This window comes from Schistocerca cancellata, chromosome 6 (genome assembly GCF_023864275.1).
Source record: "Schistocerca cancellata isolate TAMUIC-IGC-003103 chromosome 6, iqSchCanc2.1, whole genome shotgun sequence".
Classification (NCBI taxonomy): domain Eukaryota; kingdom Metazoa; phylum Arthropoda; class Insecta; order Orthoptera; family Acrididae; genus Schistocerca; species Schistocerca cancellata.
Genome location: NC_064631.1, coordinates 365430157 through 365450603, shown reverse-complemented (window position 1 = coordinate 365450603; position 20447 = coordinate 365430157). Strand labels below are relative to the sequence as shown.

Here is a 20447-nt window from a genome sequence, read left to right as displayed (position 1 = left end):
GCTGTACACGAAGAGAAGCAGCGAAATCACTTAACGTTAACACGGCTAACGTGGAGGTTAACCCCCTCCCCACTACAACTCAGACAACTCTGTGCAAGCGTGAATCTGGCAGCTAGGGCGCGCGAGAAAAAATTTTCTCATTTGCATATGGCTGCTCGCTGCTACTACCGATACAGCTAACAGCCAAACTTCAAGTAGCGGGAGAAGGTACTGCTTAATACGCGAGTCAAATGCGCATGCGCAACAGACCGCTGGCAATTGGTCAAACGAACCTAATGTGAACAGTTGTGATGTCATGCTCATAGCAAGCAGTTTATTGTTACGAAGATTTACAGTCTGCGCCCTACGGCATTTGACATATTTTTGCTATTTGCAGACGCTTGTGCGTGCACGGTTTTTTGTTGTTGTAAATTGCACATTTCCTTTGCCACTAAAGTTTTATTTTTTTCCCTCTCGTTTATATTTTATTGTTGCAGTATCATTCTCCAGTAGCAGGATATAATAACATTCTTTGCTAGAGAATCTATTCTGCAGTCAAAATTACAAAAATTTAATTGAAAGCTAAAACAATGAAAAATTCCCGGAATTCCGAAAAATTCCCAGGTTTTTCCGGGTTTTCTCCCGGATGAAAAACTTCCCGGGTTTTTCCCAGATTTCCCGGTTGTCCCGGGTCGTATACACCCTGGAGTATTTATAGTTATGACGGCAATATTACATTATGGTGTGTGTGTGTGTGTGTGTGTGTGTGTGTGTGTGTGTGTGTGTGTAAAAGTATGGTGTCTATTGGATAGTTAGGACTGGAAGAGAAATGGAGGGCTCCAAAAGGGTTAAAGGAGGTACAGTAGAGCATCAATTATCCGAAGTAATTGGGGGACATGGGTGTTCGGAAAACTGGTTTGTTCAGATAATCGAACTGAACATGTTTATTTGCCAAAAAGAAGTACTGTACAGTAAATTTATTCATAAAAACAGGCATCTCTTTTAGTATTACAAAGTAACATACAAAGGCAACTTCAGTAGGAATATATAGTAATAATCTCGCACTTGTCCTTCACAGAAAGGACAACACGTTTACGTTTAAGCATTTTGTATCATCAAGTTTACTTCTTCACGCAGCAGCACACAAGTGGTGGTAACAGAGAACAGAAGGTGACTGTTTACACCGTGAGAAGCTCTTCTTGGGGGCGCACAATCCTTCAAACTGCGTGGAGCGACACGCCTCAACTCTAAGCTAGCGCAGCTGTTGGTGTGAACAGCTTTGATACTGCCGCTACTTCTACTGCCAGTGCCAAGCCGACAGAAGTGTACTGATTTTTGAAACACAGCGACTGGCGGCTTGGCTGGTCAGCAGCACCTTGTGAAGGCCCCATTAGAAGCAATGTTCCGTCAGCGGTGGCCCAGTGCGGCGACTACTGTGGGAAACTTGGTTTGGGAGTGAGGGGGATGATGGATGGTAAGGTGGGAGAGTAACAGGTGTGAGCGAGTACAAAGTTCGGTCAAGTGGTCGTTCGGTTGACCGACGTTCGGATAATCAATGCTCTACTGTATTGTGAAGCGAGTGTTATGGATAAAGCAGGATATTAATTTTTCCAGGTAGTTTTGAAACGTGTACATAAATTCAGGGAATTGATGAGGAAGCCTACTCATGAAGAATAAGGAGGGCACACCCAGAGTTGACTGGATAGATAAGGGCAGGTAGGCAGACCTAAGGAAGGCTGACCTATACTGTGCGGGCAGGGGCACCAAACAGAGGATCGACCTGTACCATAGTGTTTGTTTAAAGGGGCGTACCTACCAAAACGGAAGGATTTAGTGCATTCATAGTGTCTACCATTGGGTAAGGTATAGGTACTGTGCCTAAAGGAAGAGGGCAGTATCGTGACAAAAGTCACACAATTTGTAGAGATTATTCTGGCAAGTTTGAATTCTTGTTCCCACTTACAGTGTTATGTTTGTGTGAAGATACATGTGTTGAGAAGAACACCTTTATTTACCCAGGGTTCCTCCACATTGTAATAAATAGTGAATAAATCCATACTCAGAGAAAGCAGTACGAGAAGTAAGAGCAAATAGCAACATACACTTGGGTAACGAACACTCAGAGTTTACGACTGGAAAGGGAACAGAGCAATCCTTGTCCTTACATAGTTTAAATTAATCCAAAGCTACGTGATGTATTAAGTAATCAAGTGGTAAAAGGAAAACTGTTATGACCATGAAAAAAATATCGTGTGTTCGAGCTAAGGAAGGGCATATGTAGTGCCTCAAGTATTTTGGAGGAAACTCTAGAGACATTCGCATTTTCACCTTCTCGAACACACGTTGTTTTAGAGATAAGGGTGGTAAAGTAGAACTATGTCTACTGCCCCACAATTATGTATGTACAGGACGGACGTGTATCAGACGGGCGATTGGTGCAAGCAGGTAGTCAACGAGCCCATCTGAGAAGTTACATGTACCATCCATGCAGTAAACATATCGTACTCTGTGAAATTAAAAAACACTGTTGGTATAAACATTTGAAGGTTGTTGAAAGAAGAGACTTTTATTCATTCTCTCGCTTACTGTCGTAAAGTCGGGACTGTTGTCTTGTTAAGCTTGGAGAGATTTATAAATTGTATGTATTGAAAGATGATTGTAATAAGAGTCTGTCGGTCTGGAAGGTGTCGATCTTACGAGAAATGTTTAGTGTATGAAAACTGCTGCATATTATCAAAATACAGTGTTCAAAGCAATTTCGAGTGTATCGAGTTATTTTAAAGTGTAGAAAATTCCTCCAGAGTGGCATCTATTCTTCAGAGAAGAAGTTGAGCAGAATATCACCACCTGTTATCCTGAGACAAGATCTGCGAAGCAGCTCCAAGTACGTTCGACAGCCAAAAGGGGAGAGTGAGTCTTGCACATTAGTACCACACTGCCACCCTTAATCTCCAGAAACCGCCACAATCTCAACATGAGAAAAACAGAGGTTAATGTTAAGATTGCAGCATCGCAAACTGCAATAAATTCATTCGCTGGGTTACAAGCATAGGAAACAAACAGTGATACAGGAGGTCAATTAACAATTTCATGGGGTAAATAATGGTGTAAAATAAATGCAAGGATTTATGGAATAAGAATTTAAAATGGTAAAGCAACCAATCTCAAAGGCACAATAGATGTTAACTGCACTAGAGCAAACCACAGATTCGGATGCAACGATTATTCCCAGCTCCACCTCTGCTAGACTGGAGGATCGAGTAGCTGACTTAATGGATCAATAGATACACAAGAAAATCAAATCAACTGTCAGTACACCACAGTATGAGCCACTATCAGGCAGGTATGGAGAGGAATTCCAGAAAACCTGGCATGAGCTCAAGAAAAAGACAGAGGAGCTAAATAAACAGCAACTAATGGGAAGTAGTAGAATGTCAGCAGAGCTAATTGGGAATTTCGAGCAGGAAATGAAACATGTTTTTCCAAGCTATTTCCAAAGATCAAACCAGAGGGAGAAGTACAACTGGCATATTTTTTGAGGGCATTTTCTAGCTCATTGCCTAAATGTTGCGACAATTCAATAAAAATAGGTTTCACACATAGTTACCTCAAAGTGGATCATTTTCAGGGAAGTTTTTCCAGAGAAATTTAAGAGAAAATACTCATCATTCAGTACACAAGAACATTAGCTTTAGAGTTACTCAGTCCCAAACATTATACCAATACCTGGGGTAGTTACAAAAAAACACACAGAATGGCATCTCACAAATCTAAATATGTAGAAGCTCCTTAAAAGAAAATCATTTAAAGCTTTAGTGCAGAGATTGCCTTACCATACGAGAAGGGAAATTTAGTATCAGCAATGGATGAATGATCTTATGATGTTCCTTGAAGGTTTAGCTACATTAAATAAAGAATGCACTGACTATACACAAAACAAAAATCAACAGGGGAATAACAATGAGGAAAACTGTTATCCATCCAAATTCCATAGGATTAAAGAAATATAAGTTCCATAAAATTAACAGGCCAAACAACGGTCGGGGAGACACTAGGAATTTATCAAGTGAATAATCACACTCTGATGTTAATCGCTTGTAGTAAGGTAAATAACATGGATTACCAAGTCTCATCAGACAGGTTGTTTTCGAGTTCTTTTCTGCGAAATATCAAATATGCTGGAGCAGGAGCCAGGCCCCACGATGCAATAATACAACATAGGCCCACAGGGTTGGATTTGCATGTGAAGTACCTACACAAGAACAGTGATTATAAGAAGAGGAGAATAACAATGAAGAACACATCAGAAATCGTCATAGGTGAAATATTTGGGACACAGGTAGACAGTCACCTAGACACATGCACTGCCATCTCGATGATATCCCAGGAATTAGTATCCAAGTTTTGACATAAATTTAGTTGCTCTATACTAGCAATGAGCATTGGACAACATTAGTATGTTTTATGTCTGAAGCATTAAATATAGCATGAAAATTATTCCAGATTTCACTCCTCCTCTAACGGAACACATCTGCAATTGCACACTTTGTATCAATTAATTTAATCAATTAATTTAATCAATTAATACAGTAGAAGAAGAATGGGTAGCTCTTGAGGAATGAAGTAGTGAAGGCAGCAGAGGATCAAGTAGGTAAAAAGAAGAGGGTTAGTAGAAATCCTTGGGTAACAGAAGAAATATTGAATTTAATTGATGAAAGGAGAAAATATAAAAATGCAGTAAATGAAGCAGGCAAAAAGGAATACAAACGTCTCAAAAATGAGATCGACAGGAAGTGCAAAATGGCTAAGCAGGGATGGCTAGAGGACAAATGTAAGGATGTAGAGGCTTATCTCACTAGGGGTAAGATAGATACTGCCTATAGGAAAATTAAAGAGACCTTTGGAGATAAGAGAACCACATGTATGAACATCAAGAGCTCAGATGGAAACCCAGTTCTAAGCAAAGAAGGGAAAGCAGAAAGGTGGAAGGAGTATATAGAGGGTCTATACAAGAGCGACGCACTTGAGGACAATATTATGGAAATGGAAGAGGATGTAGATGAAGATGAAATGGGAGATAAGATACTGCGTGAAGAGTTTGACAGAGCACTGAAAGACCTGAGTCGAAACAAGGCCCCCGGAGTAGACAACATTCCATTGGAACTACTGACGGCCTTGGGAGAGCCAGTCCTGACAAAACTCTACCACCTGGTGAGCAAGATGTATGAAACAGGCGAAATACCCTCAGACTTCAAGAAGAATATAATAATTCCAATCCCAAAGAAAGCAGGTGTTGACAGATGTGAAAATTACCGAACAATCAGTTTAATAAGCCACAGCTGCAAAGTACTAACACGAATTCTTTACAGACGAATGGAAAAACTAGTAGAAGCCGACCTCGGGGAAGATCAGTTTGGATTCCGTAGAAATACTGGAACACGTGAGGCAATACTGACCTTACGACTTATCTTAGAAGAAAGATTAAGGAAAGGCAAACCTACGTTTCTAGCATTTGTAGACTTAGAGAAAGCTTTTGATAATGTTGACTGGAATACTCTCTTTCAAATTCTGAAGGTGGCAGGGGTAAAATACAGGGAGCGAAAGGCTATTTACAACTTGTACAGAAACCAGATGGCAGTTATAAGAGTCGAGGGACATGAAAGGGAAGCAGTGGTTGGGAAGGGAGTAAGGCAGGGTTGTAGCCTCTCCCCGATGTTATTCAATCTGTATATTGAGCAAGCAGTAAAGGAAACAAAAGAAAAATTCGGAGTAGGTATTAAAATCCATGGAGAAGAAATAAAAACCTTGAGGTTTGCCGATGACATTGTAATTCTGTCAGAGACAGCAAAGGACTTCGAAGAGCAGTTGAACGGAATGGACAGTGTCTTAAAAGGAGGATATAAGATGAACATCAACAAAAGCAAAACGAGGATAATGGAATGTAGTCGAATTAAGTCGGGTGATGCTGAGGGAATTAGATTAGGAAATGAGGCACTTAAAGTAGTAAAGGAGTTTTGCTATTTGGGGAGCAAAATAACTGATGATGGTCGAAGTAGAGAGGATATAAAATGTAGACTGGCAATGGCAAGGAAAGCGTTTCTGAAGAAGAGAAATTTGTTAACATCGAGTATAGATTTAAGTGTCAGGAAGTCATTTCTGAAAGTATTTGTATGGAGTGTAGCCATGTATGGAAGTGAAACAAGGACGGTAAATAGTTTGGACAGGAAGAGAATAGAAGCTTTCGAAATGTGGTGCTACAGAAGAATGCTGAAGATTAGATGGGTAGATCACATAACTAATGAGGAAGTATTGAATAGGATTGGTGAGAAGAGAAGTTTGTGGCACAACTTGACCAGAAGAAGGGATTGGTTGGTAGGACATGTTCTGAGGCATCAAGGGATCACCAATTTAGTTTTGGAGGGCAGCGTGGAGGGTAAAAATCGTAGGGGGAGACCAAGAGATGAATACACTAAGCAGATTCAGAAGGATGTAGGTTGCAGTAGGTACTGGGAGATGAAGAAGCTTGCACAGGATAGAGTAGGATGGAGAGCTGCATCAAACCAGTCTCAGGACTGAAGACCACAACAACAACAACAACATCCTCCACAACTCATGTAGCACAACTTCATTAAAAGGCCATCAGAGCCTGACAATTGGTCATTTTGTTTGTCAGTGCTACTTTACAGCAGCAAGATTATGTACACTCATCTTCTGTAATAACACCAAGTCACGACTAACCTCACACTCCTGCATGCTTCAGTAAGAGAGAACAAGTCGACAAGTATGAAGTGATCACAGAGCCACAGTACTCAGACTCATCATACTCATGGAACTACAGTGGGAACGAAGTAAGTCTGTTGGCATTGATGTAACAGTGGTGTCTTGATTTATGAAGTATACAGCCCAAACACTAGACTCATACTTGTTCCATTTCTGAACTCTAGTCAATGGTACAAGAAATAGTTTGATAGATGGTAACATATGGGATTATGGAATGCAGTAAAAGTGTGTAAAACAAACTGTTGTTGGTGGTAAGTAAACCAGCTAGAGAAGTATACACCTGTTGTTGGGACACCAGGACGTTAAATAAACATCACAGCGACTGAAAGAGATCGCTCAGTACGCACTGAGGAACTGTTACAGAAATCTGAACAAGCAAAATTTTTAGCTCCATGGACCAGACGGTTGTCGGCAGGTCCAGTCACAACAATTTCAGACCTTAACACTGCCTTCTTACTTGAAGGGAAGTTGTAATAATTTAGGGTGCTCTCTCCTGGGTTAAATATTTCAGTAGAAGTTTTCATAAGCATACTAGATAAAGCATTAGGGGATGATCAAGCACAAGACTTGATTATTTATGTGGATGATGCATTAATAGTATCTAAAGTGCTGGCAAGAGCATTATGCCTCTGAAAAGGTCGCATGAACAGGGCATAACAATAAAATTATCCAAGAACATTTTTCCAAAATATGAACTTAAGTTTTCAGGTCACACAATGGGGGTAAAAGGGGTGAAACCTGACCCCAAACGAATAAGAACAATGGAGGATTGCACTGACTGCAAAATGTAAATATTTTAAGTTCATTCCTACATCTAATCAGATTTTATAGGCAATATATAAAGTGACAATCGATTAATGATCCAAACCTTCTATCATCACTCAAACAGTGAACCAAATGGATATGGAACATGAGAAACTGGAAGTACACAACTGGCCATTAAAATTGCTACACCACGAATATGACATGCTACAGACACGAAATTTAACCGACAGGAAGAAGATGCTGTGATATGCAAATTATTAACTTTTCAGAGCAATCACACAAGGTTGGTGCCGGTGGCGACACCTACGACGTGCTGACATGAGGAGAGTTTCCAACCGATTTCTCATACACAAACAGCAGTTAACCAGTGTTGCCCGGTGAAACGTTGTTGTGATGCCTCGTGTAAGGAGGAGAAATGTGTACCATCATGTTTCCGACTTTGATAAAGGTCAGATTGTAGCCTATCGCGATTGCGGTTTATCGTATCGCGGCATTTCTGCTCGCACTGGTTGAGATCTAATGACTGTTAGTAGAATATGGAATCAGTGGGTTCAGGAGGTAATACGGAATGCCGTGCTGGATCCCAATGGCCTCGTATCACTAGCAGTCGAGATCACAGGCATCTTATCAGCATGGCTGTAATGGATTGTGCAGCCACATCTCGATCCCTGAGTCAACAGATGGTGACGTTTGCAGGACAACAACCATCTGCATGAACAGTTTGACGTTGTTTGCAGCAGCATGGACTATCAGCTCGGAGACCATGGCTGCGGTTACCTTTGACGCTGCATCACAGACAGGTGATCCTGCGATCATGTACTCAACGACGAACCTGGGTGCATGGATGGCAAAACATCATTTTTTCAATTGAATACAGGTTCTGTTTACAGCATCATGATGGTTGCATCCATGATTGGCGACATCGCGGTGAACGCACATTGGAAGCGTGTATTCGCCATCACCATACTAGCGTATCACCTGGGTTGATGGTATGGGGTGCCATTGGTTACAAGTCTCAGTCACCTCTTGTTCGCACTGACGGCACTTTGAACAGTGGACGTTACATTTCATTTGTATTACGACCCGTGGCTCTACCCTTCATTCGATCCCTGCGAAACCCTACATTTCAGCAGGATAATGCACGACCGCATGTTGCAGGTCCTGTACGGGCCTTTCTGGATACAGAAAATGTTCGACTGCTGCCCTGACCAGCACACTCTCCAGATATCTCACCAATTGAAAACATCTGGTCAATGGTGGCCGAGCAACTGGCTCGTCACAATACGCCAGTCACTACTCTTGATGAACTGCGGTATCGTTTTGAAGCTGCATGGGCAGCTGTACCTGTACACGCCATCCAAGCTCTGTTTGACTCAATGCCCAGGCGTATCAAGGCCGTTATTACGGCCAGAGGTGGTTGTTCTGGGTACTGATTTCTCAGGATCTATGCACCCAAATTGCGTGAAAATGTAATCAGTTGTCAGTTCTAGTATAATATATTTGTCCAATGAATACCTGTTTATCATGTGCATGTCTTCTTGGTGTAGCAATTTTAATGGCCAGTAGTGTATTTCAAAATATAAAACGAGCTCTAGTAAATGTTCAGACTCTAAAACATCCAAGCAAGAACCAACCATTCAAACCCGCCACTGATGCATCCAAATACAGAACTTCATGCGAATTCTTCCAAGGCAAGTGAAATCCAGAGAAAGTTGAGAACAGTACAACAGCATTTCCTGGGAGAAATTTGGAGAAGTTTGAACCTAACAAGTATGAACTAACAGTAAAAGAGTTACTAGCCAAGGCATGAAGAATACAAAACTTCCAATCTTCAATGTGGTTATGTAATTGGATAGATAAAAAAAATCTATCCACCAAGCAGCAGCAGAACACATACATAAAAGACTGTTGTGATTGGCAAGCTTTCTGAGTCAGCGCCTCCTTCTTCAGGCAGAAGAGTTGAAGGGGAAGAAAGAAACGTGAAGGATAAGACTTTCCTTCTCATCCTGCGTTTGTTCTGCTGCTGCTGCTTGGTGAGTAGATTTTTTTATCTATCCAATTAGATAATTTATCTAAAAATAAAGATGCAGTAACTTACAAAAACTAAAGCGTTGGTATGTTGACAGGAGACAATAAAAAACACACAAACACACACACAAATTTCAAGCTTTCGCAACCCACAGTTGCTTCATCAGGAAAGAGGGAAGGAGAGGGGAAAGACAAAAGGATGTGGGTTTTAAGGGAGATTAGATATATTAGATATATTTTTCCCATGTGGAATGTTTCCCTCTATTATATTCAATTAAATAATTTTATCAATAATTGATTGTTTTTGTTGTTATAAGCTTTAATATGGGGCTCACAAGTAGTCATTTACACAGATCACTAAGCCATGGGATTCCTCGTGGAAAGCAGGTTTACTACATAGCTACCTAATGAGATAAGTGTTATTTTTGCAAGAGTTTCAGATAGAAATAAGGTACAAAACAGGACCTCAAAAAGAATGCTCTGTCCCGATTACCATTAGGAACAAATAAAATGACTAGAACTGAGGGGCCTGGTGTGATTTCACAATTAATATTCTATCTGCCACTTACACCGACAATGATGTAAGGCACTTAGTTTGTAACATAAAAGATTACCCGCAGTCAGACGGGGTATTTTGGGAGAAAAGATTTTATTGCGTGAGCATGAGGATTTACCTGAAATGCAAAAGCATTCACGGCTAACACAGGGTGGGGTCTAATTTTGACAAGTGAATGAAAAATCATTGCACTGGAAGTTGTGTACTTTCCAAAACTGCAGTTAAGGCCTAATTTAGTTTGTGAACAAAGGATATCGTATTTTGGCATTAGGAAATGCTTTAGGCATGTGACCAATTTTACCATTTAAAGAACGTATCTTATGCACATGGTAATTGTGTCAAAAAGAGGATTTCAACCATATGACCAACAGGCCACATCTAGTAATGCCAAAAGCTTTGCAGGACCTAACAGTTGCTATTTATGGGCCATTGGGCCATTACCCATTTACCTCATTAAGCGTGAAGTCACTAGGAAAATAGCTGAGGATAGTTTAGTTGCCGACATAATTGATTTGCCACAACATCCTTCGTGTGTGTGTGTTGTGTGTGTTAGAGGAGAGAGAGGGAGAGAGAGAGAGAGAGAGAGAGAGGGGGCGGGGGGGGGGGGGGGGAGAGGGAGAGGGGAGAGAGAGAGAGGGAGAGAGAGAGAGAGAGAGAGAGAGAGAGAGAGAGAGAGAGAGAGAGCGAGAGAGTGGGGGTGGGGGAGGGGGTGGGGGGTGTTAAGTGAAGGGTATTGGTCCTTTGGGCACAGAATCTCATTTCCTTAGTACTTAAGTGTTCAGTTTTGAGCCACATGTGCGTGGAATTATTATTTTCTTTTCATGCATCATAACAGCAAGTGGCGATGGGGATCTGTTTCCCTGCAATTGGAGGCATCTGTTGGTTGCAGCAGTTATTCCATGATAATGCTGTCCCATCTAGGAGAATCGATATGGACCATGGAATCACACAGAGTGTAATAATTGTCATGACATTACTGGTCAAGAGAAAGCAAAGGTTGACATACAGAGTGCAAACAATAAAGACTAAGCTGTATTGTGAGCTTGTAAAGTTAAATGCTTTCATCAGTTATAACATGGAAAGTATGACTGCTAACAGAGGTGTAGCACACAGGTGATAAAGAAACAGCACTTGAATTTCTTTTTGCAGCAGTTGGTATTTTAGATAATTTGTAGCTGGTACGGACATTGATCACATCTTCAAAGTAGTAGTCTAGTGCCCCAAGATAAAGCAACAAAGTTATTCACAAGCTGTTTTTAAGTAAAGCAGTTAATATATATTAAGTAACAGTGACCACAAAACCTTTACATAGTTCACCTCCTTACCATACCTCAATAAATACAGGCACATTACATTCCAACATGAAAAATACTAATGCAATCTGGAGGCCATTCTACCTGTCACAGAGAACTGCAACTCATAATCATTTATACACCCGTTGATGGTGTGTATCTGTACAAAGTTACATTGACATCCTACCATTTCTTCTGGGTACTTCACTTTTATTGTCAGGCAGTGCTGATACAGTTCCGTTGCATGCAAATTAGATATTCATCATGGTTTTCAAAATATGAACTATAATGAGAATATTTCTCACCTTGTCTAGGATGTCATAGCATTGGTTTAGTTTAACTTTCCAGTATTTTGCTGTTGCTTTTCCTGAATTTATGTCAGCTTCTTGAGCACAAGACTGAATAAGGCATAAGATATTTTCAATAAATTCTCTGTACAAACTTTCAAGCTGTACAGTTTCATCATCAGTCAATGCAGCAACCTGTTTTAAAAAATGTAAAAAATAAATCTAAATAACCAAAAAGAAAATTAACAGTTAACAATTTTAGAAAAGAATAAAATTATGCTGTGTAAAGAGAAAGTTGAAGTTCAACGCACTTTTAGTCATTTTGTCTCAGATCTTTTAAGAGCTAAAAATCATAGAAAAAATAATGCCTAATAACTGGAATCATGGCTAATCACAAACACTTGTTACATGAAGTTGGCAAATTCTGTAGTGTACAATACAATGCATAGTGAAACAGTGTATTATTGTTAATTTAGCAGGGCAGTTTTTCTTTACTGTACAATTATTTGCTATCCACATTACACACAAAACAGCATTGTAAAATATACTTCTAAAAAGCTATTTGTGCAAACTTTCATTATCTCTTTATTCTATGTCTTGATGAAGCTTTGGCAGTAGATCTTTGTAATACTTGCATAGTAAATTAGAATTACTGTATGCAATTCTGTATCTGCAACATTTATTGAGGGGAAGTGGGAGCCACAGTGTTGATAACTTTCCAGAATAAAAGGAAACAGGGCAACACAAGAACATTTGCTAAAACATTTGCTAAACTGATAGGAGAAGGCAAAGAGTATTGCAGATGAACAAAGAAGTGCAGAACACAACAAATGCAAGAAGACAGACCAAGTAATTAGAATGTTTTAAAATACTGTTATGAGGGAAAGCAAAGAAGTTGATACAAACGCACAACGAAAATTACGACAATGCTTGAAAACTTCAAAGTTTTACTCTTGGGTACTTCATATCCATTTCTCTCTCTTGATCTACTCCTCTGGGTTGCAATTTTGTGATAAATTAAATGAAGCTCTCTAAGTCATCCTCATCACTGTGTCCCCACTGACAAAATCTCTGCTCTTGAACACCAATATCTTCAGCTTATTATCTATAACCTACCGTCACATATAGAAGACACCACCCATTTCCTCTGCTGACTCTCCCCAGCTCCAGCCCCTATACCACTTTATCATCCTGCTCATTACTGTCAATGCCACCTCCATCTATAACAATATCCCCAATGCCCACGGCCTCACCACTGCTGAACAGTACCATTCCCTATAACCAAGTGACTGCAAACCAAGAACTTCCTTCCTGGTCTCTGTGGCCCAACTATATTCTCAACCACAATTACTTCTCCTTTGAAGGTGTCATCGAGAAACCAATTTGCAATACAGTCATGGGCAAGTCCATATGGATACGGGCACCTCCATATGGGTACAACAACATCCCATGTCAACCCACTGAAAGGCCATCTAGAGGTAACAGAGCCCCCCCCTCCCCCCCCCCCCCCCCAGCCTATCCCCGGTCCCGCTATCGCAAACCCTTCAAATGGTTCAGATTTAATAATGACATGTTTATGATTTAGATTGAGGGCAAGGATACCCTAATCACATTCCTTCAGAACCTAACACTTTCTCCTCTATATACTTACCTGGTCCTCCTCAGCCCAACAAACCACCTTCCTCGATATCAATCTCCACCTCAGGGATGGCTCCATTAGTAATTTCCATCCATGTCAAACTTGCCAGTTACCAACAAAACCTCCACTCTGTCATCTGACAAACACTCCATTCCAATAAGCCCCTTCAATAGAGCCTAGCCAACCATAGTCATCACTTTTGCAGAAATGAGCAGGCCCCATGCAAAAGTGGTGAGCGTTTTACTGATGCCTTTTAAGTCTAAGTTCAAACTCCCCACTTTGCCCAGGAACAGATCTCTCATGCCTTGTCTTCCCAGCCATGCACCATTCCCCACATTCCCAATTGCTTGCCAGAAAGGAGCACCCCTTTTGTGACTGTGAAGGATAAGGGGCACAAGTATGGGAGGAAAGTCAAAGAAGTTGTGTACAGTGATGGTCAGTCTTGCAGAGGGAGAGGTCCGTGTGGCTTATACAGAGGGTGGCTGGGATAGTCAGCAAAAGCGATTTCAGAAGCAGGAGGAGACAGTGCAGACAGAAGGTAAGGGAAACGCAAACCACATGAAAAAACCAGAGCAAACAGAGGGTGAGTAGAGATAGGAGGGAGGTAGGCAGATGGTTAGGTGGGCAGTAGTTGGCAGGTGAGAGATGATGTAAATGGGAGGTGAGACAGATGGGGCAAGATACATAGTAGATGTGAAGACAGAGGAAGAGATAGATAAGGAGATGGAAAATAAAAGACAGCAAACAACATATGAAGAATTTCTAAGTCCAGCCATGTACATGGACTGCTGCATGGACGGTAATAGTGCAAAGTGATCAAGGCTTGCCTCCCTATCTCAGTGCAGGCACAGCATATATGATATTTTGTGCACCTATTTAAATAGCTGTGATTTGCAAAATTATTACCAACAAAAAATTTGTTGTATTGAAAACTGAAATAACCTTATATTGTAACATGATCAACAATGACACTTTCTTTATGATATTTATTGCAATAAATTATAGATAAAATTAATCCAGAATCTGGCGATGGATGCAACACTACCACACAGTGCTGTTTCCAAGCTAAGGTTGACAGTGATTGTGATGTTCAAAACCACAAACTATCATAAAACATGTTACGATACAAAGCCATAGCTTCCAACTTTATTAACATGGTTGATACAACAGAAGTCAAACCATGTAACAACTGTATAAATTCCAAAACACAATGGAAGACTGTGTAACAATGTATTTAATACAAGCTTACTTCATTTTCAGCTTGCCCAAATTGACTGAATATTCAAACACAATCATACTCTGAAAAACATTTCAGGACATCCATGAAGTGTAAATTTTCTCAGACGAACTAAGTGTTGGAAAAAAAGGAATTTAATCTGGTAGTTCCACAGCCCTTTAAACACACTACTTCTCTACTCACAATGTCCACTTGAGAGTCTCCCAAATAAGCCTCATATCCATCTTTACCCTTAACTTCGCCATCACTAAGAGCTGCATCTACAAACAAACCAGAGGAATGGCATGGGAGAATCACAATGGCCCTAGCCTGTGAAAACCAAGGAAGAGGCTTCCTCTTATCCCAGACTCTGCTACCCCTGGCTTGGCACAGATTCACTAGTACACACACACACACACACACACACACACACACACACACACACACACAAACGATATACTCGCACTTCATACACACTACTAATCAAACACTACTGAATACTTCTGCACTAGATGTGATTCAGTGCCATGTGTACAGATACTATAATCACAGAGACAGGTTTACATAAGAAAAGTTTCGCTCAACATTACGTGAACCCAAATGGTTGAAGGTTGAAATTCACCATTGCCATTGGAATATGTGAGTCATAAGTATAACAACATTATGTATTGTAGTGCTGTAGCATAGGGGTTTATGCATTAACCTGTCACGTAGAAGATCGTAGGTTCAAAACTCGTGTAGCACAGCAGACACCCCCCCCCCCCCCCCCCCAATCTAATCAAAAAACCTTCTTTGTTATTTTTACTTAGTTAACTGATCTAATTTTTTTTTTTAATTTCTAGTACCTTGCTGCCTTATTTTCATTATCGTATTGGCTTTTTTATTTTCCCTCATTTTTCTTCCTATCTTCTTTAATCACTTGGAATCTGCCAGTATCATCAGTAATTTACAATAAGTGCCAACCAGAACTGTTCTTCTGTTGCTGAAGTGGCAATTCATGAAGCCAGTGTGAGGATAGTTTCAGGTAACAAATGAATGATGGTGAAAAATTAGTTTTTTTTTTTTTAAAGCACTGAAATTGAAGTTTTTCTGTATTGAGTTTGCTCGTGGAGGTTTATTTTAATCGCTGTGAAAAAAGCGATAATGATTTTAGGTCTGCCACAGATTGTTGACTGCCATTTTCTCAGAGACATTGCACATCACAAGGTTGTGGTCAGGTAAGGAGAGCTAAAATTCAGGGCTACAAAATGAGTTGACTGTAAAAGTTCAGTCATTGGTGACTTAAAATCAGTTGTCAACAGAAGATCTTGCATTTCTGTCAAACATCATGGTAGCCCCACTTCCAGCATTGCTCTGAATTACATATTAAGCATTTGTGAAGTGGCCTACCATGTTGGTGCATTGCCTACAACCAAGCAGTAGCCAGCAGCCGATGTGGCAACACTGTTGCAGTAAGTAACAGATGTCAACTATTAAGTAATTTCAATCAGCTATAGTCATGTTACTTATCAGCCGACATATGTCCATAGCATAACTCCCTATTAGAGGTATTAACCCATAAACTAGCAGATAGCCTGAATGGGCACAAAAGGATTGTCCGCCTTGCAGATGTTCTCTTTGCAGTTGCTGAGCTTAATTCAAAGAATGACTCAAGAGACTCTTAATACCTCCTATACTAAACCATTTAATTCCTTCCAACCCACACTAGTTTCCCTGAAATCTACAGACAGATATTCGCTTTCCAACATATCCTTTTACCTAGTCTTGGTTTTACAATCAGCCTGTATTAGCCTATCCTCATCCCTCTCCCTCACCAGTAAGGTAACTATTATAATTTAATTATTTAAACAATAAGAAGTTCAGTATGGAACAACAATAATATGGAAAGGGTAGATTGCTGCTCACCACATAGAGTAATACACAGGCACAAAGAAAACGACTTGTAGAAATATTTAAGCTTCCAGACAGAGTCCTTCCTCAGAAGAAGAATTCTCACACATTCACACAACAACTCGTACACACATGGCTTCTGTCTCTGGGTGCCAAGGACTGGCTGTGGTTTTCTTTGTGCCTGTCTACTACTCAATACCTCCTCTACGTGGTGAGTAGCAAATTGATTATTTACTTTTATAATTGTCTCCATCATATATATAATAGTCTGTTTTTCTTCTCCTATCCTCTTTCTTTACCTTTTCCGTTTTCTTTCCACCATTTAATTGATATTTTCTTTCCACTCTTCATTTCCTGTTCCTTTTGTAGTCCACCTTTACTTTTCTCTCTGTCCTTTTTACCATCTCTGAATTGAACCTGGTGTAGTTATTAATAATGTATTAGATCTGACTTCTCTGATACAGGTTCCTTCATCTCTGTCTCTCTTTCTCCTTGTAATGGGTGGGTCATTTTTAGCCTGAGATCAGTAGCAGAGCCTTCTTCTCTTTTATAACTCCCTGCAAACAATTACTATCTCCTTTTTAAAGAAGGAAGCTACAAGTTTGTTACGAGTGTTATTTTAAGGTGGTCTGTCAGCTGTACACCAAATACAAAAGTAACAACTGGCCTATTTCCATCTCTTTGTGCCTTTAAAAATTTTTAATTAATAAATCATGATCTGCAAGCTTTGCACTGTCTCTATCACTTTATCTTTGGTTGAGAGAAGTACACAGGAGTAAATGCTATCTTGGAACTATATAAACACATTAACACAGTCAGAAACAAATATTATCCACATCCTTAATTAAGGCACCCAGTGCAATGGCTAACGGGAAATAGCTGAATCAGCATAAATTGAAGTTATTCAACCAGCACAGGCAGATTTCCCTCACAGTCAACCCAGCCTGACTTGTTAGTAGAAAGGATTGAGTTTTGCACGCCATGTGCTTATGGATAGAAAAACAAATGTTACGCACAAAGTTAACAATATGTGAAATGAAATTCGGCATGGAATGATGACAACAATGCCAGTATCCACTGCATTGTATAATGGCCCAAGGTTAGTAGCAACTCGAAACAAGTGAACATTGCAACCAAACTCATACACCATCTTGTGACCTGCTGATTCTGCTACTCCCAGCAACCATCTCTACAGCGTGAGTAGCAGATTTTACAAAATACTAAAATAGATAAAGAAATCAAGTACCTGTGCAACAAACGATGCTGATGACAGAAGCGATGACAAAAACGTTACAAGACTGTATCTGTAGTGACGCAGCTGTTTATCCGTATGATGAGCAATATCAAACAGTGATGATGGTGGCAATGTTGCACCCATCTTCTTTTTCAGCCTAAAGAAGTTTTCTGCCAGAAAGATAATTGCAATAAAAATTAAAAATAAGCCACCATCAGTATTTTACGGTATGAGAAATTACACCTTATCTGGAAAAAAACTAAAACAGTTACTAAAGAAATGACAGCTTACAACACAAAATAATCAAGTGTTATCATTTCAATGGTTTCAATAGAATAATGTGCACTTTTCGCTGCTCCTGTCCCTCTCATCGTAATACTGGTTAATTATCTGAAAGCATCATTGAAATAAGAAACTGAGACGTATACAGAAGTGTAGTTTTGAAGCCAATTTTATTCCACATACTGCTGAATTTTTTCTCATCCAGGTATGGTGATCCGTCAACCATATGACCAAATAGGCAAAACAAAAGTAAAAGAACATGTACAATACACTAAAAAAAAGACTACATACTCCAGCACTGTAGAAGTCATTATAGTAACCCGCAGGATGCAACAACACTTGCTAACATTTTTGTAAAAATCCTTCTGTTGATTGTCTCAGAATATCTAGTACCTTCAAGTGTGACAGTGACTGAATTTCAAACGAAATGGTATATCAAAACTTATGCCAATACTACAGACAAAAAATAGATGTCACTGGCATAGGAACAGCTTTTCTAAATGTTAAGGGTCCTTACAGGCAGTATAATTTGGCAGGTCCTGGCAATTTGGCCAATTAAATAATGGAGGACCCTGGTCAACAAGCAATCTGGTCTGATGTACAACCACTTCTCTGTAATTCGACATGTATAATGTCTATCTCAAAGGAACATCAGCAAAGTGGGGAGAAGAGTAATGATCACAGGCCTTATGAATAATCATTGTAATTTGTAGTAATGTCAAAAATAATGAAGAATTAAGGATGGATGCATCTTTTCTAAGCACACAAATTATTATTTTGTTTTTACACTGGAACACTAAAGCTGTGCCATCCTCAGTGGGTTTTTTCTTATCTTTAGTTTTACGCTGTGTGTGTGTGTGTGTGTGTGTGTGTGTGTGTGTGTGTGTGTGTCCTGTGGCTGCCAATCAAAATCAGCCATACATCTAAACTGGTACACCATGTCAACACTGCAGTATTTTGCTAGTCCTGAGCTGTATCTGGTTTGTATGTGTGTGCCAAGCATGTATTTGGTGTTACTGTGTAGTTGGACTGATGTTTTCTCCTAGTCATTTATGAATACTGCATCTTGTTATGTTGTTGTGGCTTGGACACACATTTTGTTGCACAAATTCATGTTTCTGATCATAAATGCAATTTTGTGCAGTCAAACATGTGTCCAAGCCACACAATAACACTAAAAACATGCTTAGCACACAAATATAAACCAGACACTGCTCAGGATCACCCAAATACTGCAATGATGACAAGGTATACTAATTTAGACCAGTGGCTGGTTTTGAATGACAGCCACAGGACACACACAATGTAAAATAAAAGAAAAAACCCACTGAGGGTGCCACAACTATGGTGAAACACATTTGGGAGTTCAAGCGAAAGGATAATTTGTGTACTTGCAAAAAGGTGAACCCATCCTTAATTCCTCATTATTCTCTGCAAGTGTGGAAACTGAGCTCAAACTTCCAATATCATGATGTAAAAAGTATTTTCTGCAGTAATAATCATAATAATAAAATTCCCCATGTGAGCCATTTTCTGACCTCTTCAGTCCGACAGTGCATCTCTAATAACCACATTGTCAACAGGACATTAAATCCTAATCTTCCTTATTTTTACCATTGTCAATGCAGAAACACGAATATCTTACATTTATTTTAACTTGCATCTCTAATAACCACCTTGTCAACAGGACATTAAATCCTAAACTCCCTTATTTTTATCGTTGTCAATGCAGCAACACAAATATCTTACATTTATTTTAACTTGTTACAGTTCATAGATGGAAAGCAAAGAAACGATATGCCTTAGTAATTTAAGAACAGATGGCCCAATTTAAGACCACCCGCCCCCAAAAAAAAAGGTTGATAAATTGTAATGTGTGTATAGTCAGCACTAAATCAGTCTCCAATTGGTTACATTTTGTTTTGTGATGTCCTGGAATTATATGATTCACACAAAGACATAAATCAAGAAATCAGCAAATAACGTCATCATTACAAGTAAGTTATGTGGACAGGATTCTGTAATCATGATCAAGAATAACAAACATTATTTCAAGATGAAATGCTAAACAATTTCAATCACAGAACAGTGAAGCACAGCTACATAATCACAACAGTTACTTCATTTCTCATTTATGAATCTCTTTCTATCCTAAAGCAGAGCATATCAACAGACTCTCTACAAGTGACACGTCCTAGTTCTTCAACGGCTTTAGAAGACTTTACCAACTTGCAACACACCTTTCTAAATGAGACTAAAACAATTCACCTGAAAATGAAATATTAATCAACCCACAAAAAAACAGGCATACCAGCAGTTTTAAATATGACTTATTCGTCCACAGGTGGGACTACATATTTTAAGCAATTTCTACTGACAAGATGGTGTCACCCATTATACCAAACAAAATATTGTACATTGCAATACAAACAAAAAATTAATGGCTTCACTGTATTTAAAAAATATACATTTTCAGAGTACAATACACATCTCAACAAT

General features: G+C 39.5%; 1 protein-coding gene across 1 annotated transcript in view; it reads right to left on the bottom strand.

Annotated features, from left to right (window-relative positions):
* Positions 1-20447, bottom strand: part of LOC126191010 (HEAT repeat-containing protein 1) — a 283709-nt gene that overhangs the window by 89312 nt on the left and 173950 nt on the right. Inside the window, exons 17-18 of the mRNA XM_049931695.1 lie at positions 17679-17836; positions 11706-11882 (exon numbers count right to left, since the gene is read on the bottom strand). Coding sequence (XP_049787652.1) covers positions 11706-11882; positions 17679-17836 — 335 coding nt within the window. The remainder of the gene's footprint in view (positions 1-11705; positions 11883-17678; positions 17837-20447) is intronic.